This window comes from Tinamus guttatus, unplaced genomic scaffold (assembly GCF_059628265.1).
Source record: "Tinamus guttatus ecotype Peru unplaced genomic scaffold, ASM5962826v1 Tinamus_guttatus_pri_ptg000353l, whole genome shotgun sequence".
Classification (NCBI taxonomy): domain Eukaryota; kingdom Metazoa; phylum Chordata; class Aves; order Tinamiformes; family Tinamidae; genus Tinamus; species Tinamus guttatus.
The window spans coordinates 596008-620357 of NW_028288887.1; the positions used below are offsets into that span (position 1 = coordinate 596008).

At 41.2% G+C, this 24350-nt stretch overlaps 1 protein-coding gene and 1 pseudogene across 1 annotated transcript in view; one reads left to right on the forward strand and one right to left on the reverse strand.

Moving 5' to 3' along the window:
* The window catches only part of LOC104564663 (3',5'-cyclic-AMP phosphodiesterase 4D-like), a 161108-nt gene that overhangs the window by 120539 nt on the left and 16219 nt on the right, over positions 1 to 24350 (reverse strand). Inside the window, exons 2-3 of the mRNA XM_088529873.1 lie at positions 20970 to 21161; positions 2011 to 2047 (exon numbers count right to left, since the gene is read on the reverse strand). Of these exons, the coding sequence (XP_088385999.1) occupies positions 2011 to 2047; positions 20970 to 21161 (229 nt within the window). The remainder of the gene's footprint in view (positions 1 to 2010; positions 2048 to 20969; positions 21162 to 24350) is intronic.
* LOC148593690 (uncharacterized) lies at positions 18286 to 19521 on the forward strand (annotated as a pseudogene).

Consider the following 24350-nt stretch of genomic DNA (forward strand, 5'->3'; position numbering starts at 1 on the left):
GAGAGCAGCAGTTCAGCTGGGTTACAGAGGGAACCATTAATTATTTAGAACTTGACTGGAGATGAGAAGACGCAGCAAAACTGTTGTGTCCTCGCGGTAGTTATTTATGGTTGTTCCTCATCTTGGACTGGTCTGGTTCCCTAGTGAACTCACACAAGGAATTTACAGACTAGCAAAGCTGGGAATGGGATTTGGGGCTCCTGAGGTCTGAGACAAGGAGGATGCAATCCTTTCTCCATAGTCCCTCACATTTATATGTGAGGGGATTAGGAGCCTGGAGACAAATGAAGACTTGAAAAAAACTTATAACAGATAGAAAATATTCAGGATATAATCAGGATTAGCAGTGTCCAAATTATTGTCGGTAATTCCCAGATGGGTTAAAATAATAGACTGCATTGCTTAATTAGGGAATATTCATTTCATTATGTTTTTCTTTACAAAGATGAGGACAAGAAAGCAAACTCATGTATTTTACATTCAGCATTGAATAAAAGTAATTACATATGCTATCAAATTTGCATTCCCAGAATACTGTGACACTAACAAATATTATAACTAGATGATGAATATCAAGTTATATGAGAGCAGTTATAAGTGTATTAAAACCCTTTTTGATGTTAAAAAACTATGTTTGGTTCTTAAATTTCAAATCATTCAAACTATATTAATTTGAAAAGTAAAATTCTAAGAATTACATCATCTGGTTTATATTATAATATAGGGAAGTGCAACTAATAATCATAGAATCATAGAATGCTTAAGGTTGGAAGGGACCTCTAGAGGTCATCTAGTCCAACCCCCCTGCACACGCAGGGTCACCTAGAGCACGTGGCACAGGACTGTGTCCAAGCGGGTTTTGAAGATCTCCAGAGAAGGAGACTCCACAACCTCTCTGGGCAAACTGTTCCAGTGCTCTGTCATAATATCTTTGTGACAGATTTTTACTTAGTTTACTGAATCCTATTTCTGAGAAAAATAGCAAGCCATCTTGTCTGTTTGGGGACAGATGCTGTATGGGAGATACAGCATCCCACGCTGCCTCTAGTAATATAGAATATAACTGGGCTACCATGGTGATATGGTGATATACTGAACAGTAATTGAAATGCTAAAAATTGAATTACTGCCACTAGGTGGCTCACAGTCAAATGGAACAAGACTCCTGCGTGACTGAAGAAAATAAAGAGTTTTGAAAGAAAAAGAATGTTCTACATGCCATGAGCTAGTATCACTGGGAAGTCCCAAATTGGTTAAAACTGAGCCTTAGCTTGTTTGCAAAATAAAAATGAACCTACAGGAGGAAATGCTGCTCTTACTAAGAAGACATTAAAAGGGTGGTTTATATGATGTACATATGGGGTCCGATTTTGGAGGTCTTCTGCTAAGGTAACTCTGAGGAATGGGCCCGATGCTTATCTGGAGTTGTAGTTGGTGAACAGGCTACAAAAGGAGATGGGATTTTGCTTATCCTAATCATTTTTAGAGAAGGGCTAATTTTTCCTAAGACCATAATCAGATGTCACTTCCCCTAGTTAGGCATTTCCCTAATCTCTCAACTGCATTTCAGTTGGTATTTTATAAAACCCAGAAGCTGAATGGAAAAATCAAATTAATAGATTTGGGGTTGTGAAGGAGCTTAAGCACTGTCTATAAAACATATTTATTATTAAAATTATCTTGAATCGAAGAGGTAAAAGATGTCCAGAAGGAGAATCCATGATTATAAAGAGCAATAGAGCAATAGAAAACACGGATTTGGTTTCATCAGTACATAGTAGCACTATGCCTGCTACTGTATTTGAAAGGAGACTAGTCTCAAGATGCTGCTGCTTTTGCATTTTTTTTCAGATAATCAGGGGGCAATAATGACAGTAAAGGTATAGGTAACAGAGTGGAAAGACTTTTGTATAGACTTTTTTGTCCTGTTTATAGCATGCATGTGTATTAACAACAGTGGAAAACAATTGATTTGAGATCATGAGAGAAATATGGCAAAATTGTGCCTACCTGAGCAAATGGTGTCACAATCAAATCATCTCCATGTCTGAAAAAAGGAGGAATGTTGCAAGTTAGATATGACTGAAAACTTTTATCACTGCTGCTGCTTGAATTAGAAGTAAAATTAGGTTTTATGATTCACTGTAGCTAAGTCCAGTTTTCCCTTCAACAGTTATTCACTACAGCTGCTTTAAAGATTTTTTTGTTGAAAAGTAAAGCGTGAGGTCCTAGCTGTGCAATGGCCCAATGAGTCCCTGGGATGACTGATGAACAAGACTGTTTCTACAGTGCCTGCTGGAGAGATGGACCAACAGGACAGACCTGTGGAGATTTCATCCCCAAGGCTCCCTCCCTCCTTTTCTTTTTAGCTTATCCAGAATTAACTGGAACACCTTTAGCATAAGAAATAACCAGGTTTGCCTTAAAGGTTGGAAGGATCCAGAATTATTTTCACTGTCAGGGCCTGGCGCAGCTCATATTGAGATGTCAGGGCTGCTAAGAGATCATCTGCGAGCACAGGACAGGCTGGTAACTGCATATATGACTGGACCCTGCATCACAGACTAATAAAAACCTAGTAAAACTTTAAATCTGACTCACACGTGTAATTATGGGGCACCCAGTGTGTGCCGTTGCTGTGGCAACGTCACCCACAGCACCTGGGTGACGTTGGATCCAGCTGCTTGGGTGACATGCTCAGTTGAGAAGGGAGGAAGAAGAGCTTCAACTCTGCTGCACTCAAAAACTCATAACAATAAATTGGCCTATATCATTTCCACTCACCTCATGACTAAAATATGAAAATTACACACAAAGGAGCACGTGTAGTCACAGCTCGTGCTGAATGAATGCTGAACAACCCTGGGAGAAAGGAAGGGAGACTGAAGAACACATAGCTATGCATTCTCCCCTGAAATGTTCATGAAACAGTGACTGCCAATAATGTGCCCATATGGGGAATGTCCATAACAGATACGCAGAGTTTGACAAGCTGTCACTTCAAACAGTTTTCAAAAAATATAATCTGTAAATATAAATAGACTGAGCTGCTACTACTGAGTTTATGAATAACATAAACAGCACTGAGCATATGAAAGGAGATCTTTCTTAGAGACTTGCAGGAGACCATGGGAGCAAGAAAAACTTTGAGTTTTCACTTCTCACTGACAATAATCAAAATAAAACAATGAGCAAATGATAAAAATGAGAATTCCCCAAACCAAAATCTACTATGACTTCATTCTCTTATATTTTTACCATGATGAGCTTTCACAGCTGAAATAATGAATCAGAAATTACCATTGTTTTTGAGCGATTTTCATATTCTTCAAAGTTTTAAGCATAAAGTATGACTGTTTAACAAAAGATTTTCAAATTGATAAAAATCTAATCACAAGAAAGCTTTCTGAGAAATTGGACTGCCAAATCAATTGATTTGACCATCTACAAAATCATTCCTATAATTTACATACAGTATTTTTGCAGATGTTAGAGTAACTTATAAAAAAGTAAATAGAATCAAAAAGTGCATAAGGATGAAACAAAACTCCTGAATATTAAAAATGATCCTGACACATAATATCTCCACAGCTGTTTTTACGGCCATCTCTCTTTAGTTGAAATAGAAAAACTGATTTTTACAGACCCTGTGGAAGAGACCCACACTTCAAACAAGGTCTTTGCAGGAACAGATGGAAGAGTCGTTGCTTCAGGTATAAACACAATCCCAGACTGAGCAGAAAGAGGGTAAGGCTGATTGCCTCGCCAAACTAGAAAATCATGTCACCACAGGAGGAACTTAGAGGTTTTAATTGTCTAATGAAACAAAATCCAATTGGTTATGTGCGGAAAATCTCGCTGTCAAGAACTGAATGTCCGAAAAGGAGACAGAGAAGTCCTAAAACTTTATTCGAATAAAGGGAGAGTCCACCGGGCATAGCCCTGTGGGGTCTCTCAAATTGCTGGAGGACACAGGCCCACAGAAGGTTGTAGTAAACTCAAATTACTACTTTCTATACACACAGTATGAAGAACACTAGGAGAGTGATTTTGAGGACTCATCCCGTAGATGCAAAGCAAAAATGGGATAATGAAAGCAGTTTAATTAGAGGGGCCATATGTACAAAACATATTTAGATCTACTTGACACAAGATAGGGTCAGAATAAAATTTTTATTTTTTGTCATGCTCCTCAGAAAACAAGGCAATGGAAAAGTGCTTCCTCACAATGCCCAGTTCTCCCTGACAAAGTTTCTGTAAGCTGAAATAAGGGTTATTACTGTAAAACTACCTCTCTCAGGATAAAAATTGAAATAACAAGTGTCATAAAGGCAAAGTTATACAGTTACTGATCGACATACTCAATCTTTAGCACTGATATCACTGTGCCATAAAATCCTAAGGAGTCACTGTGGGAATAGTATTTGAAGACAATCTTTCTGAGAGCCTTCAGAAATTGTACCACATAGCTAGGAAGGTGATGACAGTACTTACTGAGATTTTCAAATCGACATGTTTTAGTTTTAGACAGCTTCATACATCTATACATCTATATAAAATATTATGATAGTAGTGTAAAGAACCTTGACCATCTGTACTATTTTGAAGCATGGTCATGCTGGTTTACACACTCCATTTGAACGAAAAATTCACTTATCTCCCTAGGGCAAGATTTGGCTCAGAATGCCAGGCAGTCTTTAAAGCCAGCTGGCATACTCTGCATTGGATTCCCCAGTTACAAACTCGGGACATAGCCTGTTTAAAAGAATAAAGCTGCCAACAGACTTTGAAAAGCCCGAGGGGATGGGGCTGTCTGGCAGCTCTGCACTGTGCTCTGTAGCAAAGAGCTAAGGCTACTGTCACATCGTGACAAGAACTTACTCCTTTTTTTTTTGTATTGGAACATATCAAATATAATAAAAGCATGCTATCCACACACAAAAATGCAGAAAATGTGAAAATGTGAAAATGTGAAAGAATAGTACAAGAAAGTAGCTTTCTGATTGAATCAGAAAGCTTTTTCAGTGTAAACTTCTGAATTTGGATTAAACACGACATCTGCCCTTTTCAGTACATAGGGCAGATTCAGAAAGACTATCCAATAGCATGTTATGAATGCAACTTGGATGAGACATTTATGTTTTGCTTGGTACACACTCATGCAAGACCATTGTTTGCCCTAATTGCTACTTGTTGCTTTTTTTTTTTCCTGGCCCGTTTTATAAGAGAAGCCAAATAATCATGCAAGAAACATATGGATTAGACGTGCTGAAAATATGTGCATTGCTCAGATTCGAATTTTAGCAGCAGTGAAATCTGATTCCAAATTGCATGATAATTTAGTAATGGAAACATCATGTAATAATGCTAGCCAAGAGAACCTGTCTAAGAGCAGAAAGCAGGAGGAGAGGCAGCTGGCTGCTCCATGCAGCTTGCGTTTTTCCATCATCTCTATTTGGAGAATCCAGGAGTGCTTGGGTTGGTTCATAATTTTTACTTTGTTGCTTCAGGAATCACGGTGCTTCAGGTTAAGTTTTTTGTGCATGAATAGTGCTTAAGTTATGTTGTTGGGGTCAGCCTGGGGCCAGTGACTGGCAGAGTCTCCTCGGCAGATGGGGGGCTGAGCAGGAGAGGCAGGAGCTGCAGCCACGGGCCAGCGCGTGACCAGGCAGCTCATTGGATGGCCTCGCGTGTGGTCGGTGCATGATCCCCTGCCTGATTGGCTGCTTGGGTTGCTGGGCTCCGAGTGCTGCCGGGCAGGGCAGGGGCTGCTCTGGGATCGGAAGCTCTGTAAGTTGTGTTTAACCCTAAATAAAGGTCTGTGGCTCACCGTCACAGAGACCCTGCTCCTCAATACCCCACATTATGTCATCTTGATTTATTATAATCTGAAAACAGTTTTCTAGTCCTCATGAGATGAGACACAGGCCTTGGTGTCAGTTGACTAAGTCAAAAAGTCGGTAGTATTACTATTTTCTACCGTATGCTATCAGACCTTTTCCATCTCCCATGCGAGTATCACTGTCTTTGGAAGAGCTAAAGTTGTATTGCTCAGGAAGCGTAACATTGTCATGAGGCTGCAATCTGAACTCTGATATGGGTAATGTGCCTAAGGAAACCATCTATTTACTGTTCTGCTGGGCCATCTGCAGAAGGATGCCAGCTTGATGCACAAGACCATAGGACAACTCAATAAATTAACTGTGTCATATTGTCCCAAACAGCAGTTGAGTTTCTGTGCTTCACCCCTACCATAATGTATCAGCCATCTGGGTGAGAGAAGTGCTGTGGACAGCTCTGAGAAACTGTCTGGTATTAAGTCTGACAGAGAAGTATTCATGCCTAAGGAGAGGCAGAGCATGGACTTGCCATGTGCTTCACTAGTGTATGGGGTTTTCTTCCTAAAATCAGGAGGAGGACTGCCTGGAGCTCACTGGGGTAAGAGCAGGGAAAATAAATTTCTGCAGCGCAGGGTTTGGTTCATGAGTTAAAGGCGGGGACTGGATTAAGCCAGAATGGTGTAGTGCTGGGATGTGATCCAGAAAACAGCTGGACTCAGTCAGAAGAGTCCAGGCCAATTCAGCAGTGCTGTGGTTGGACTGTTCATACAACAGAAATCACCAGCTAGCCCTAGGCAAGGCTTCAAAACCAGCAGGTAAAAGTGACTACGGGACAGGTTTGTTTTCTGCTCAGGTTAGAGGAAATTAATCTTTGCATGTGCACATGACTGGAAGTAATCAAGTTAGTGCAGCTTAATGAGTTACCATTAATCAGATTTAATTGCAGTAACTGACACCTGTAAGCTCTTAGCTTGTTGCAAATGAAAATAAAACACACTAGCTTGAACTGCTTTTAAGCAGCAGTCGGTTGCTTGCTTGTCCCTACTCCATATATTCAAGCGTTGAGAAGTGTGTTGTTTCAGAAGAACAGGAACACATAACTTTACATGTGAATCTCCTTCTGCCAAAGGCTGAAAGATCTCTCAACTGAAAGAAAACAGAGCAGAGCTGTTGAGGCCAGCATGGGCACAAGGTGACTTCCTCCCCAAGGGGAGCTTGCTGCCTGCCAGCCGCAGAAAGGCTGTCTCGAGTGCACAATTTAGGGCAGAGGGTCCCCAGATGAATTTAAAGGTCCCTACATGTCTGAATATAAGAAGAAACATGAAGGCAAACAAGCAAAACACATAAGATTTTCAGCCTCTCCGTTTCTAGAGAAGGAACTCCAGGGTGAATACAAAATTAGCATCCTCACAAAGTCGTTTGTGCTCCAAGGAATGAAACCAGGATTAATGCTCTTTTGGGTTGTGAAATCCACTTAGCCTGTGCATGCAGGTGAGTGCTGAGCTGGAACGCAGTCTGAGCATTTTCAGCTCCCTCTTTCCAGAGTTCCTGGTCTCCTCTCCACCTCATGGAGTGGGGTGGAGCCCCTTGTCTTACAGGCGTGTGTGGAGGCTCGTTCAAAGACAATAGTACCTTGCTAGCAGATAGTTAACCGCAAGGATGTCAGTCTTCTCAGCAGATGGGGGACAGAACCGAAAAAGGAGGAGGGCTGCAAAACACTTCCCCCTGCCCGGTGTGAGGAGTGTCTTGTCAGAAGAAAAGAAACAAAGCCAGGACAACCACGCAGGTGGCAAGATGCTGATTGGTTGTAAACTTTGCAACACTTGGGTTAAGAAAGCATAAAAGAAGTTGGTTTGGAAATAAAGTTGTCTCACTCTGCACCCCAGACTGAGTCCGTTTCTTCACAAGGTGCAACAGGCGTGCAACTGCATTTCAGCAAAAAAGCCCTGATAAACAACCCTGTGCCAGCACATCTTAGAGCACCTGTAGGTCTCCTGAAATAAACTGCTGGTCAGAAAAAGTCTTCTCAATGAGCAAATGTTCTCTTTTTGCTTACAAAATAGCTGAGTCAGTGGTTAACAAATTAAGTTTGCTCAAACTTATTTAAATTTAAGCAAAATGATTATTATTCCGTTCTTTGGTTTCGACCACATTTGTAAAATGTCCCAAGCAAGTGGAAAGGACACAGTAGTCTTTTTCAAATTTTTTTTTTGTTTATAACTGGGATTTACTAATTAAATTATTCAGTTTAATTTAACCTGAAACATGACGACTTATTCACTTTAAAACATTGTAAAAACAAAACCCAAACCTAAAGCAGCAAAATATTGTCCTATCTTTCCTAAACCCATATAAATACTTCTTTTGCAATGAATAAATAATGACTCAAGCAAACTTTATTACACATTTTCATCAAAAAACAAATTAAATAGAAAATTCATCTTAAAAGATTTTTTTTAAAAAAAGAAGGCTTGACTTTGCAGTTTAACTGGCTCTTTTCAGCTCACAAATCACAAATTTATCACAAATTCTGTGAAGAAAAGTTTAAACAGCAGTTGATTTCAAATGAAAGACAATTACTTCTAATTTGTTAAATTGCAATATGATTAATTTGTTCAATAACTATGTGTTTTGTCTCCTAGAATATTGTTTATAAGTTTTTGCAGATCACCTCTCAGAGAAACATTTTTTTTTCCCCTAATTTCAGATGCATGCTCAGAGTAATTTATGAATACATCCAGGCCTTCCTGGCTCAGAAAAGAATGGGCTGTATCACTAGTAATTTGGCTTCCCGTTCTGGATTAAAAGATGAATCCTCATTTTATTAGTGTATTAAAGGCTCAGATGAAGCTTTTTATCTGTCCAAATTTGCCATCTTTGAATGTCAGTATTTTAAAGTACTTTTCCCTTTAGGAATCCAATCCAGATTGAATAAAATAAGTTTTTTTTTTTTTAACAGAACAAACAATGCAGAGCTGGAAAAAAAGTATGCATGAGTTCACCTTAAAATTTCCCTCCTCTGCGTGTTACTCCACATGCCAGTTAAATGGATATTTCAATCCATTTGCAGTTTCAGGTCAGGACCAGAACTGTCAGTCACTGACAAATAAGGGAATGCCTCATCCTGGAATTTCCTTTTATTTAAGGCCATTTTTGCAGCCTACCTAGTCAAGGTTTCCCCCCTTACCTAGTCAAGGTTTACAGACAGATATATTAAAATGTAATCTTTAAAGCTGATCTTTAATCTTTTTAGTGAATGTTGCCCCCCAAAAATATTCTGTGACTTTATTGAAGTGGGAAAAAGATAGGTTTCAGGAATGCTTACTGTCATGATTTGTTGAAAATAACTCCCAGATACACTCAGGAGAGGACATGGTTGAGCTCAGGCACTCTTCTATACCAAAATCTCCCTGGAGAATATGTCCCTTTCTCCTTTTAAAAGTGGTAGTTAAAACATAGGCTTTGCCCAGCCAGCAGACTGTTTATTGGCTTCTTTCTGGAGTTCATGAGAGTATCAACGATTTAGCTGATAATAATTAATATAATTAAAGACCTTTTTTTAATCTGATTGATTTATCAATTGATGATTTCTCTCATCTTTCAGCTTGCTTCTCTCTTTTCTCTGTGTTGTTGCAGGCTTTTTTTTTTTAAAAAAAAACTATACTGTCTTTATTCTCCTCCCTTTAAACTTGTTTTCCTCTCTCTCAGCACAAGCCCTGCCCTGTAATATTGGCTGGTTCATCTTTTCACTTCTGACCTTCACATCCTCACGTCTGTGCTGGTAATGCCCCAGCCCAGCACTATATCACCACTATGCCCTAGACCTTGTATCTTCCCATGGAAACCACCTGCCTCTCCCTCCCGTTTACAATCTTGTATGGCTTTTCTTTTTTTTTAAAAAAAAAAAAAATTCTTCTCACATCTTGATCTTTCTCTCTCTAGAATTTCTCTCTATTTTTTTCAAGAGCTAATTGGGAAAAAATAATATGTCACTGACTCCATTCTTTTGAATTGTTTTTCCTTTCCTATTCTAGAGCTACCTTTTTTTTCCCTCTTTTCCAGTGCCATAGGTGCACTCTCATCTATCCCACAAGCTTTCTCTCTTCTTATCTGCCTTGCAGTTTTTTATTGTTTTCCTCAGGTGCTCTAGCTCCTCACAGTAAGATGTTTTTAGTGTCTATGATTTTAAAACCTCTTCTCCTCCCCCTTCTCTACACTGGTTTCCATTAGTTTTATCTCAACTCACTGAATGAAAATTCAGTTGCTCCTTGATATTTCACTAGCCTCCTACTTGGAGCATATGGACTCCCTATCTTCTTCTGGGGATTGTATGTGACTATTCATCTCTTGATTATTATCTTATAGTTTGATTCTAAGTTCTTTTTTTTTTTGCAGTAGAGACAGGAGTTCCATTTCTTTGCTACAAACATGAATAGTAAATAATGATAGAATAATGAATTTAATACTTTAGTACTCCCATCTATTCGTTCTCTTTTACTATGACACTTCAAATTTGAATAATTTTGAACTGTTTCCTTTGCTGCTACTGAAATTGAATATATTACAATAAGCACCCTATTTATATTAAGGAGTACTGAAAATATCAGAAATCTTTATGTTACTTTAAAAACAATAGATTTGGATCCTTCCAAGTACAAGTAGTACAAGATGTATGCCTTTTGCTTTATAATTTGCTTTATAAAGTTACATATTGAGGTTGAGAATTAAAGTATTGGAAAATCAGGGTATTCCAGAAATAATTCATCTACGTTACCTGAATGATATGTAGGTTTTATAGTATACTTTACTCCTACAGAACATGCAATTCTTGAATAAAGCATGTATATACATGCAGAAGGGAAAGGTGACAATTTGAAAGTGATCTAAACGTGCATGTGATGCTTTCCCTGACTACTCTTCCAGCCTTCAGCACCTTTTGGAAAGTCCTGACCCAGAGTAAGATTATATTTGATATAGTAATTAGTTGGTTTTGTTTGTTTGTTTGTTTGTTTGTTTTCCATGAGCACATTCAGTTTCTCCCTGAGGTCTACTATATAAAGAGCTCTGTGATATTTTTTTCTTTACTTGTTCTTCACTATTTTTTTTCAAGTTTTCCTGTCTTTCAATGCTTTGTGTCTCTTTACTTTGTTTCTGTTTATATAGTCAAGCTTATTAGAGTTAGGTTTACTGATACGTGATTAATATTTTGTAGTTGAAACAACTTGCTCTTTATATTTCGTGTTGTGGTCCATTTTAAACAGTGGCTTAAACAGATTAGCTACCTTCTTAGTCCAGCAGCTCATATATGACAGGAAACTATGGAAATCTATCCAGGCGTGAAGCCCAACTAATTTAATACATAGATGGGTTTAAGATTTTGAAAGGAAGAGTAGATAAAGTGCCAAAGAATAAACTGTGCTCCGTGTTTCAGTAATTAAATTGTTTATCCAATTTACTGCCATGTGCTGAAATACTAACCAGAATTCTAGGAAATGCAGAAGTGTGTTATGAGATCAAGGATGGAGAACTAATCGAATTTTTAATTGAAATGACTGATGTGAGCAGAGCAGGGACCTGGGTTGCCCCTCAGAATGTGAAAGTCTTCCGGAATGGTATCCTGACATGGATGTCACACTAAAAGCCTGACTTCTGACCTTCTAAAAGAGAGGTTAAATGTCACAGGAAGACTAAGGGTCCTCATTTAAAAGTGAAATGCATTTTTTCTATACTACGAGGTGAGATGGATTGGTGTGTTTCTCACTGTGTGGAAAATCTCGCTGTCAAGAACTGAACGAAAAAGGAGACAGAGGAGTCCTAAAACTTTATTCGAATAAAGGGAGAGTCCAACGGGCTATGCCCTGTGGGGTCTCTCAAATTGCTGGGGGACGCAGCCCCCCTTTTATCCTAATTTCCCGACCGAGGGAAGCCCTCTCCTTTTCCCCCTTGGCCAAGGTACTCAGAAGTTACAGCCTTCCCGGCTCGCCTACACTGAACTCTGGCCTCCTGCCATCTGTTCTCACCTGAGCTCACCAACTCCTTTGTCCCCCTTGCTGAAGAATGTGGGGGAATTGCCCTATTTCCCTCCTTTGTAAAGGCCCCCATCTCCTTGCAGATGGCTCTTTTTGTCCCACTCCCTCATGGCTCCACTCAGTCTCCCCTCCCTTTGTCCTGCTCTTCAGCCAAACTGTGGAGAAACCTCCTTATTGATGAATACAGAAACTTGAGCATTCTGCTCATCACTTATCTTTTCTCAACCAAAACTGTTCACACTGGACACAAAGCTTATTAAAGTACTTAACAGGGTTTAACTGATGTTTGAACCTTACACAAAATCTCTGCAAAGGCATAGATTTTGCTTATCTTGACATTTAAATATGAAAAAAAACTATTAACGGATGGCATAATCAACACTTCTGAAAATAATGAATAAAATGAAAATATGAATGTTACAATGACTGCAAGTTAAATAGCAGCTGACTTTTCACTCACTGCTATGAAAAAATATATATTTTTTGACCTAGCTACTGACTTTTTAAAAAGAGGATGTTACATTTTTCTTACAAAAAAAATATATTATTCTTGTTTTTTTAATGCATTTGGCTTTCTTGGTCACTAGGGGACTTTCACAATCCTGCTCATTTATTTTAATAGTTGAACCATAAACCATACTTGGCAATGTAATTTGGAACAGAATAATCAAAGAAAATATTTAGTTATTCTTCACTTTTATACTACTTGTAAGTGACTAGAAGCTAGAATATTTTGTAGGGATTAAATAGTTAATGTAGAGTGTACTAATAAGCTAGTCAATACTTAGTCTCAAAGTGCAAGGACTCTTGATAATTGGCAAGACAGGTGGCTCTGCAATGGAGGGGTTACCTATCTGCAAGGACTCCTGATATATGGCAAGTCAGGATGATCTGCATGGAGGGGTTGCTTATCCAGATGTGTAGTCAGCAATAAAATATAGATAACATTGACATGAAAGCAGAACAGGAAAACGGGAGGGGGAACATTTTTGGGGTAAGAACAGTATAAAAGAGGGACGACCAAAGCGGTCGGGGTCCGTGGTGTGACCCCTGCGTGGGAAAGCCCGGACCCCAGCTAGCTGGTAATACTTATTATCTTTCTCCTATCATTAAAAAGCACAATATATCAATGGTGTTTGCCTCTTTCTCCGTCAATTCGAAAACTGGACCCAACATTTGGGGGCTCATCCGGGATTCGAATATGAGAAAGAAAGAAGAAATAGAGAAAGATAATAAGTCAAGGGAGGCCTCAGGGGGTGAGCTGACAGAAATCCAGGTGGACGCACCGAAGGATAGTCGGCTGGAGTCTGAGGGAGACGTCCCTCAGACTCCCAGGAAAAGGAAGGGTGGTTGGTTAGGTTGTTTGGGTATACCATTTCTCCTTGACGAAGGGAGACCGGTTTGTGAAGGGCGAATTCTGTTAATAATCGCCCTTACTGGTTTACTGGCAGTTGTATTAATTTTGGTTTTAAGTGACGAGCCTGATACAATGGGACAAGGGAAATCCACCCCCTTGTCATTTATGTTAAATCATTTTGGATATGTGAAACATCGGGCACATGAGTTATCTGTAGAAGTGTATAAAAACCGATGGGAGATAATTTGTAAAAGTGAGTGGCCAAGTTTTGACATAGGCTGGCCAAGAGAGGGAAGTTTATATTTAGAATTGGTAAGGAAAGTAAAAGAGGTAATAATGAGACCTGGGTCGGAAGGACACCCAGATCAATTTCCATATATAATCACCTGGGAGGATTTGGTTTTGCATCCACCCCCATGGTTGAAACCTTTTGTGGAGGGGAATGGAAAGGATGAAAAGGTTGATATTTACCTAATGAAAAAGGAAGGGAAAAAGGCGGTATTATCAGATTCGACTTTATATCCAGAAATATTGGATGAAGAAAGTGGGCATAATCCCCTCCCCTTAGGCACCTCCGCCTGAGGCACGAAGGGAGGTGAGTAGTAGTGATCAAAGGAGGGAGGGAGGGAGGGGAAGACAGGGGCCCAGCGTTTGGGACTCGATCTCACCAAAGGGGAGACGAGGGAGGTGTGTCAAGCACCTCTCAAGCCTTCCCAGTTAGAGCAATTGGAACAACAGGGCCTCAGGGACAGCGTACATATCAATACTGGCCATTCTCTTCTAGTGACTTGTATAATTGGAAAACTCAAAACCCCTCTTTTTCCGAGAAGCCAGGAGCGTTGATTGATTTATTAGAATCCATCCTGTTTACACATAACCCTACCTGGGATGACTGTCAGCAGCTTTTAAAAGTGTTGTTTACGACCGAAGAACGTGAGAGGATCCTGACCGAGGCACGAAAGTTGGTGCCGGGAGAGGACGGGAGACCCACCGGTCAGCAGAACCTTATCGATGAAGGATTCCCATTGGTAAGACCACCGTGGGATTTTGCACAACCTGAAGGTAGGGAGCGTCTTCGAACATACCGGCAAACGCTGATGGCTGGGTTGCGGGCGGCGGCGCGTAAACCTACTAACTTAGCAAAAGTAAATGCTGTTAGGCAGGAAGCTGAGGAAAGCCCTGCCGCTTTCTTAGAGAGAATATTAGAGGTGTTTAGACAATTCACTCCTTTAGATCCTATGAAGGAGGAGAATCGGGCAGCTGTCATCTTGGCATTTGTAAATCAAGCTGCCCCGGATATAAGAAAGAAATTGCAAAAGATTGATGGATTGGGGGACCAAACTTTACAGGATCTTTTAAAAGCAGCAGAAAAGGTGTATAACAACAGGGAGACTCCAGAAGAAAAACAGGAAAGAGTAAGAAGGGAAGATCGGGAATACCAGGCAAAAGAAAATCGGAGAAATCAAAGGGAAATGGCTAGGATATTTTTTGAAGCAGGAGAAAAGTCGAGGAGGCAAAGAAGGGGACCACCACCCCCCAGAGGAGTTGGGGCACGGTTAGGAAGGGATCAATGTGCAATTTGCAAAAAGAAAGGACATTGGAAAAATGAGTGTCCAGAAAAAGGAGAAAGGGGGCCATCTAGAGTACTGAAAGGATATTGGAAAAATGAGTGTCCAGAAAAAAAAGAAAGGGGGTCACCTAGCGTACTGGTAGCAAAAGAAGATAGCGACTGAAGGGGCCGGGACTCGGAACCCTTCCCCGAGTCTTGGGTAGAATTAGAAATGGAAGGGAAACGTGTAAAATTTCTGGTAGATACAGGGGCTGAATATTCAGTGGTAAATGAAGCAGCGGGGAAGCTATCGACAAAGAAAGCTCGAGTACGAGGGGTAAATGGGAGTAAGGTATATCGGTGGACATCAGAAAGGAAAGTAGATGTAGCTAATAGACAGATCACGCACTCTTTCTTGTATATACCGGAGAGTCCGGTACCCTTAATGGGCCAGGATCCCTTAACTAAATTAGGGGTAAGGATATATTTTGAGGATGATGGAATAAAAATCAATGACCGGGAAGGACGACCAATACAGGTCCTGACTGTTAGATTAGAGGACGAATATAGACTGTATGAAGAGAGGAAGGAAGAAATTGGACCAGAAACTCAAAAATGGATGAGGGAAATCCCAGAAGTATGGGCAGAGAATTCGGGAGTAGGAAAAGTTAAAGGGAAAATTCCTCTGGTCGTGGAATTGAAACCAGGAGCTCACCCGATTAGGGCTAGACAGTACCCAATGACCCCTGAAGCTCGACAAGGAATAGCAAAGCATATTAGAAGGTTACTGGAAGCTGGCATTCTGCGTAAATGCAAATCTCCATGGAATACTCCTCTGCTGCCAGTAAGGAAGCCCGGAGGAGATTTCAGGCCAGTTCAAGATCTGAGAGAAGTTAATAAAAGAGTGGAGGATGTGCATCCTACGGTCCCGAATCCATATACTCTGTTAAGTACAATGCCACCAGATATGGGATGGTATACAGTTTTAGACTTAAAGGATGCATTTTTTACCATCCCCTGACGGAACAGAGCCAGGAAATGTTTGCTTTTGAATGGGAAGATCCCGAGAGCGGATACAAGGGTCAGTTAACTTGGACCCGATTACCACAAGGGTTCAAAAATTCACTGACTTTATTTAATGAAATACTGCAGGAAGATCTGAGTGAATTCAGGAGACAGAATCCTAGTGTGAAATTGCTTCAGTACGTGGACGATCTGCTGCTAGCGGCAAGAACGAAAGAGGAGTGCGAGGAAGGTACGAGGAAGTTGTTGCAAGAATTAAATAAATTAGGCTACTGAGTAAGTGCTAAGAAAGCTCAGCTATGTAATCCGGAAGTAACATATCTGGGATATAAGATACGAGATGGTAGGAGATGGCTAACTGATGCCATGAAAGAGACTGTTCTTCGGATTCAGGAACCCAAATCTCCAAGAGAGGTTTGAGGATTTCTGGGGACGGTGGGATACTGCCGTTTGTGGATACCTGGGTTCGCAGAAAAAGCGAAACCTCTGTATGAGGCGAGTCGAGAGAAGCCGGATTGGCAGTGGACAGAAGCTATGAGAAAATCTTTTGAGGAACTGAGATTAACCCTGCTAGAGGCCCCTGCACTTGCACTCCTGGACCCAGCCAAGGATTTTCACTTATATGTGAGCGAAAATGCGGGAGTTGCTAAGGGAGTGCTAATGCAGAAACAAGGCCCTTGGAAAAGGATAGTGGCGTACTTATCAAAAAAATTAGATCCAGTTGCCGCAGGGTGGCCCTCGTGTCTTAGAATTATTGCAGCCGTGGCGTTAATGGTTAAGGACGCAGATAAACTCACGTTTGGGCAAAAGCTGTATGTAACGGCTCCTCATTACGTAGAGGCATTACTCAAACAGCCGCCTGAAAGATGGATAACAAATGCTAGGCTCACTCATTATCAAGCCTTGCTTTTAAACCCAGAAAGAATTATGTATACGTCCCCAATGACTTTGAATCCAGCCACTGTCCTACCTAACCCAGAGTATGAAACACCTATGCATAATTGTCAGGAGGTGTTAGCTGAAACTACGACAGTGCGGGAAGATCTGAAGGATGAGCCGATGCAAGGAGGAAAAGTGTGGTTTACAGATGGAAGTAGCTTGGTCGAGCAAGGAAAAAGAAGGGCGGGAGCTGCAGTGGTAAATCAGAAGGGAGAAATAGTTTGGAGCCAGCATTTACCAGACGGCACTTCGGCTCAGAGAGCGGAACTGATAGCCTTGGCTAAGGCACTAGAAATGGCAGAAGGAGAGCGAGTGACGATTTATACAGATAGTCGCTACACATATGGGACAGTGCATATACATGGAGCAATATACAGACAAAGGGGATTTCTCACCTCTGCAGGAAAAGAGATCCGAAACAAAGAAGAGGTTTTGCACTTGCTGTCAGCTTTACAGAAACCTAAAGCAGTGGCAATTGTGCATACCTTAGGACATCAGAAGAAAACTGATGCAATAAGCAGAGGGAATGCAGCTGCAGATAGTGCAGCCCGGCAAGCTGCGTTAGAAGGACAAATACAAAAGATACTAGCGCTGACCCACAACACTTTAAGAGAAGATGTGGAAATTGGGGAGGATGAATACACCCCGGAGGAGAGGGAATGGATCCAAAAAGTTGCAGAAGAACAAAGTGCAGGAGAAGGACATTACGATACAGGAGGAAGAATGTTAATTCCCAAGCGGATGGGTCAAAGGATGGCGCAGCAGTTACATAGTACCACACACTTGGGGGAAAGAAAAATGGGACTGTTAATAGAAAAGTTCGGGTTGAGATTCCAAGATCAGAGGAAAATATTAAGAGGGATAATAGAAGGGTGTCAAGCGTGTCAGGAAATGAAGCCATCAAGGGTCAGAAAGGTGCATGAAGGTATAAGGGAAAGGGGTGGTGAACCTGGAAGGCATTGGGAAGTAGATTTTACGGAAATAAAACCAGGTAAATATGGGTATAGATATCTATTGGTATTAGTAGACACCTTTTCGGGGTGGGTGGAGGCCTTCCCCACTAAGCAAGAAACAGCCCAGGTGGTAGCGAAAATACTTTTGGAAGAAATAATCCCCAGATATGGGATACTGGTGAGTATTGGGTCTGATAATGGACCAGCTTTTGTGGCAAGGATTACACAGGAATTAGCCCGAGCGCTGGGAACAAACTGGAAATTGCATTGCGCATATAATCCTCAAAGCTCGGGTCAGGTGGAAAGGAAGAACAGAACTTTAAAGGAAACCCTTGCTAAGCTAGTAAAAGAGACTGGAGAGAACTGGGTAACAATGCTACCTTTTGCCCTTTACCGGGCCCGGATAACTCCATATGTACTAGACTTTACACCATTTGAAATAATGTGATATAAGAGAAGTAATATGTGAGTAACTTGGGCAAATAAGACGGGGAATCAGGAATTCTGCCTGTCCCTCACCACCGCTAATAACCCATTCAGAACCTGTTTGTTTGGGAAGCCGGGATTTGATGAAGACAGTTTTAAAAAGGTAACTATGGGAAATTGTTCAGGGGTAGTAAATGCCTCGGAATGTGCTGTAAGGTTAATTAAGGGATTAAACACCTCATTGCCCTGGGACCCTCAAGAGCTCAATTTGATGGGAGCACAAGCGATTGGAAATAGCTCTGATAACTGGACCCAAACTTGTTTTTTGTTTGGAGATAAATTTTTCGGAGAAAAGCGAGCGGAAAGACTCCTGACGCAAACGACTCAGATAGGTAAAGAAGTTCTTGAATTGGAAGGGTGGGAAGTTACAGGTTGGACAGATGTATCCCCGGACCCAATATTTGACTGGTACCCTGTTGGGATATTTTGTGGACAAAACTACTCCAAGGGACCTGCTAGGTGGAACGAAGACGATGTGTATGAAGGGGGAGGGGAGCCATTAGGAGCTTATGGAGGAGCTATAAAGGCAGAATCGGCTGATAGTGCATCCTTTTTATGGAACAATGACACCGCCAAAGCCTTACCAGACGGAGTATTTCTGATTTGTGGAGATAGAGCATGGCAGGGAATACCCAAGAGAACTTATGGTGGGCCGTGCTATTTAGGACAGTTAGCAATGATAGCCCCATCCTGAGCTAAATTGCTAACTCTAAAGCAGGAACAAAGAGGGCAAAAGCGTTCCCTTGGTTTAACACCGGAATGTGATGATAACGTACAGTTAATATCAGTAGCCGCGCAGGTGGCCTTAGCTACCTTTGTACCAGGAGCTGCAGCAGGAAATGCATTAAGGGAACTTTCGAAGTTAGCCTGTTGGAGTGAGAAACAAGCAAATGTAACAACCGAAGTATTGGAACAACTCCTGCTCGATCAGAACAGCCTGCGACATGCACTACTACAGGATAGGGCGGCTATAGACTTCTTGCTCCTCGCGCATGGGCATGGATGTGAAGAGTTTGAAGGACTATGTTGTTTTAACCTGTCTGATCATAGCCAATCGATTCAGCAACAATTGCGCTGGCTCAAGGAACACACTCAGAAGATAACATGGGAAGAAGGACTGATGGACGGATGGCTAGAGTCATTGTTTGGAGGGTTACCTGGGTGGATATCAGGACTGATAAAAGAAGGATTGCGCATATTTGTAATTCTGTTATTGCTGTTACTGTGTATCTGTATAATATGGAAATGTGTAATGGGGGTTATGGAAAAAGCTGCAAATCGAGTTAATTCTATGCATATAATGCTTATGCGACAAACTCGGAAGAATCGAGAAAGGATTCTCTGATATGAACAAAAGAAAAAGGGGGGAATGTAGGGATTAAATAATGTAGAGTATACTAATAAACTAGTCAATACTTAGTCTCAAAGTGCAAGGACTCTTGATAATTGGCAAGACAGGTGGCTCTGCATGGAGGGGTTACCTATCTGCAAGGACTCCTGATATATGGCAAGTCAGGATGATCTGCATGGAGGGGTTGCTTATCCAGATGTGTAGTCAGCAATAAAATATGGATAACATTGACATGAAAGCAGAACAGGAAAATGGGAGGGGGAACATTTTTGGGGTAAGAACGGTATAAAAGAGGGACGACCAAAGTGGTCGGGGTCCGTGGTGTGACCCCTGCGTGGGAAAGCCCGGACCCCAGCTAGCTGGTAATACTTATTATCTTTCTCCTATCATTAAAAAGCACAATATATCGATGGTGTTTGCCTCTCTCTCCGTCGATTCGAAAACCGGACCCAACAATTTAACATGTTTTAGTCTTACAAATAAACAGAAATCTGCATTCGACTGCCACTAATCATGCAACTTAGAGTCTGAACATACTTGCGAAGTGTGATCCACTAGCAGAAAATATACACATCACAGAAGAATAGTCAACGGCAGTGAGAGAATAGAAAAGCTTTCAAAAAACCTTTTGTTAAAATTTTGCTGCTTAGTTGAAAAGCTGTTTGAAATAATTTTGGCCTCTTTTGAATTTTCTCATTTCTGCCAGCAGTTAGATCTTACTCTGAGAGTCTCAAAAACACCTGAAAGGTGCAAATATGTGCTGTCCGCAATTGTTATTACAACATAAATTGAAGTGAGGGTATCTTACAGACTTTTCTACCTCCTATTTAAATTGCTTCATTATCAAACAATATATATTTTAGGGAAAAACATACTTTTTCTCAGAAGTGAGCAATATATAGTTTAATTTAACATGTGGTTAAGCTGAAAACAATTGCTCTGCTTAAACTGGGGAAAATGAATAAATTTCTAAATGCTTCAATCTGCAACTACTTACATAGGATTTATAATAAACTAACTGTAAAAACTTTGTAGAAATTCCTAGTGCAAAGGAATGGAATCTTAAGAATATTAAGAAGCAGAAATTGAGTTTGTATAGGTTGTAATGAAAAGAGTTAAGAGTAAAGATAATGAAGCTGTCTGTAGTACAAGCAACTTTGGTAGGTTGCTTGATATTGTCTTGATTATTCTGTCAAAGCTAATACAGTGCATAAACACATCAAGTACACCCTCACAATGTTGTTACTTTCAGAAAACTGCAGAAACAGATACGAGCTGGATTAAACAAATTAACAAACAACAATTTTCTGTGACTTGAGTGGCATGAGTGATTATTATCTTTTATTCCAAAAGAAATTTCTTGTTGTTGGAAAAATGTTAGCCCAAAGATTAAGGATATTTTGCAGAGGATAAAACACGGGCTACGACTTTAAAGTACTTACATGTCACTGGCAATGGAGGAGTTCCTGGACATGGACTTTGGAGAAAGGTCATAGTCACTGTCTGACCGGTAAAGGAAAGACTCCCTACGTTGACTATGGACAAAGTTTGCCTGAAGAATTAGCCCTGATCCAGGGCTTGTCATGGGATCCAAGGGACTTCGTCCCGATGATGTGCCATTGTCTACATCGAAACTGCAAAAAAAAAAAAAAAAAAAAAAAAAAAAAAAGAAAAGGATGAAAAGGTTTATGCTATTGACATATGAATTCTGTAATGAAGTAATGAACACTATTCTGACAAATTTAATACTAGGCAATTGCTTCTGCTAAAGCCAGTCAATTCCACTGCTGAGGCAATAACAAGGAAAAAGAACAAGTCTGCAGGAAAAGTAACTCGAGAAAGGAAGCAGCCAGTATTTGAAATATGGAATATATGAACTTGCAAGCTATGAGCCCTAAACATGAAGAAACGTGATGCTTTGTTGTCTTCTTCCTCAGGCCCCATCTCTCTTGGTCTGGTACCCTCATTACCCTGCCTCCCACTCTTTTGTTATTGAGTAGTTATCCATCACTAATACTTCATTAGTACTCAAACATTTTGAGAACATGTATTTTCTCAATGATTAGGAATCAAATGCTGGAGTACGATCAATGTGTATATGTGTGTTTGTGCACATCTGTATGCATTAGAGATAGTGCTATTGTACAACAAGAACAAAGAAATGACTTCTGCAGTTACTGCCAGCAGAGTAACTTCTGTAGCTCTTCTAGCTATTGCATTTGATAGCGAGGTAAACAACTGTACCATTCCTAGGGAGCATGCTGTCATGAGAGGCTGAGGTGGGAGAGCGAAAGAGAGAGAGAGAAGGGGAAGGTCTTCCCATAATCCCTGATAGTTCTATAAAGGTCTTTGAAGAACAGAACAAAGACCTTGAAGGGGACTCTGTAATCAGTGAGAAGCTGGTGCAGGGCAAGCAATGCTCATATGATGTGCTCATGGCAACCTGTGTTGCTTAGCAGCCTGATAGCTGCCGTATGTACCATATGGAGTCCTTTTGGAGCGTGTGGCTCAGTTTCTAGACTTAATGAGTTACAGTACATAGTCTCAGAGGTCACATGAGTGTGTATCAGCAAGATTATGTCTGCTTCTGATAGGATGGAACACATCTTATTCAGACAGAAATGAAAGATAGTTGTTCCTTCCTTGGTTGGTCATGTCTCCAAAAGCAAATGACAATTTCAGTTTTATAGTCAGATAGTAGAAAAGATGTGCATGAGACCTCGGTTTATAATTAGTTTAGCTCCTTTGCAGTACTCATGCAGGAACTTCAATAGTGCTAAAGCTTTTAGTAATGAGGGACAAACAGAGGATTCATCATACGATCTTTTAAATATGGATACATGTTAATATCATAACATATTTTTGCAACAAATTCAGGTACAGTACTCATTTTGAAAAGACTGTCCACATAAAGGACACCCACTGGCTTCTAATTATGTCTAATGACAGTTGAAGAGAATGTGTTCTGTACAAATGTATTGGAGAGGGAAATTTCTGTGATCTGTAGAGTCATAACAATCTCCTGTGAGAAGCAGAGGCCAGACCTTCAGAAAGAAGATGTTTGCCTGCCTAGGCTGAATGATAAGGAGCACGGAGGCAGCTGCTCAGCCTGGTTCACAGGCAGCCCCCCCGGAAACCTGTTGAAGCCGGCCGCTCGGCCGGGCTTGTAGCCAACTTAACCGCAGACGTCCTCCAAACTAGCTTTGGAGGCCAAACACCCAGAAATGAGGAAGAAGAGGAGGAAGGCAGGACCCTCGAATTGAGGGCTGGGACCCCCAACTGGTGTGCGCACCTGCGCACCTGAGGGGGAGAGTTGTGCAACTAGAGGCGGAGTTTGTCCACCCCCCGGGCTGCCTCCTGGGTCGTACTGACCCTACGTGCCAGGATGCACCGGGCATAGAGAGGACAGTGAGGAGAGAGTGGGGGGAAGGAGAAACTCCTCACTCTGAGGCCTATGCTGTCTCCGCGGGAGCCGGTCAGCAACTCTCTCTCTCTGATCTGCCAGCTCGAGAGGATGTTCAGGTCCAGATCAGCAGGTATCACCTCGTGAGTAGTTATCCATACTTTGCTTCTTTTATGTGCTTTCACCTGAATAAATGCTTGATGTAGTCACCTCATTCTGGTGTGATTATTGCCAAATCCCAAGCCTATCCGGAACAACACATCAGCTGTGATTAGACTTCAGCACATATATCATAGAGGTACATGCTGCTGCCTGGATTAACTTGTTTCTTGCTTTTACTCATCTTTCAAAAACAGTGTGACTTCAGGAAAGCAAAATATTTTCCCCCCAAAAAATAGAAAAAAAATCAACTAATCAACTTGAAGAGATGCTTTCAGATCTGCTCACTTCAATAAACACCAATACATACACTTCTTCCCAAATTTGTTTTCAATTCTGCCTGAATATTTCTGTGCCCTCAAATATCCTCCTCCTACAAGACATTATCTGTCTCAAATTAACTAAATTTTATCTGTGCTAATGTGCGGAAAAACTCACTGTCAAGAACTGAATGTCCAAAAAGGAGACAGAGGAGTCCTAAAACTTTATTTGAATAAAGGGAGAGTCCAACGGGCATAGCCCTGTGGGGTCTCTCAAATTGCTGGAGGACACAGCTCCCTTTTTATCCTAATTTCCCGACCCGAGGGACGCCCTCTCCTTTTCCCCATTGGCCAAGGTACTCAGAAGTTACAGCCTTCCCGGCCCGCCTATACCAAACTCCTGCCTCCTGCCATCTGTTCTCACCTAAGGTCACCCAACTCCTTTGTCCACCTTGCTGAAGAATGTGGGGGAATTCCCCTATTTCCCTCCTTTGTAAAGGCCCCCACCTCTTGGCAGATGCTCTTTTGTCCCACTCGCTCATGGCTCCGCCCAGTCTCCCCCCTCCCTTTGTCCTGCTCTTCAGCCAAACTGTGGGGGAATCCCCTTATTGGTGAATACACAAACTTGAGCAGTCCGCTCACTAATGAGCACTCTGCCACTAGTCTGCTGCGTGATAGCAGACAGCTCAAGGCCCCTCTGCATTTCAGTTTCTCTATCCATTGGATGGTGATATAAACTTTAACTTTTTCAGGATTGTTTTCAATCTAAAACTATATTTTGTGATACACTTGTAGGACCCTGTGCAAAGTGAGGCCATGTAAGGGGTTAATAAGGTTGCTGTGACTAGGTGCCTAATCTTACCATTTGCTTCTGTGAAAATAGCTTGCTGTTCAGACTACGTGGAATTAGTTTAGCACAGGCAGAAAACACCGAGAACTAGAACTAACAGGACACCACCTCCTGCTCTTGTTGCAAGCTGCACCTAATCACGCCATCTGCT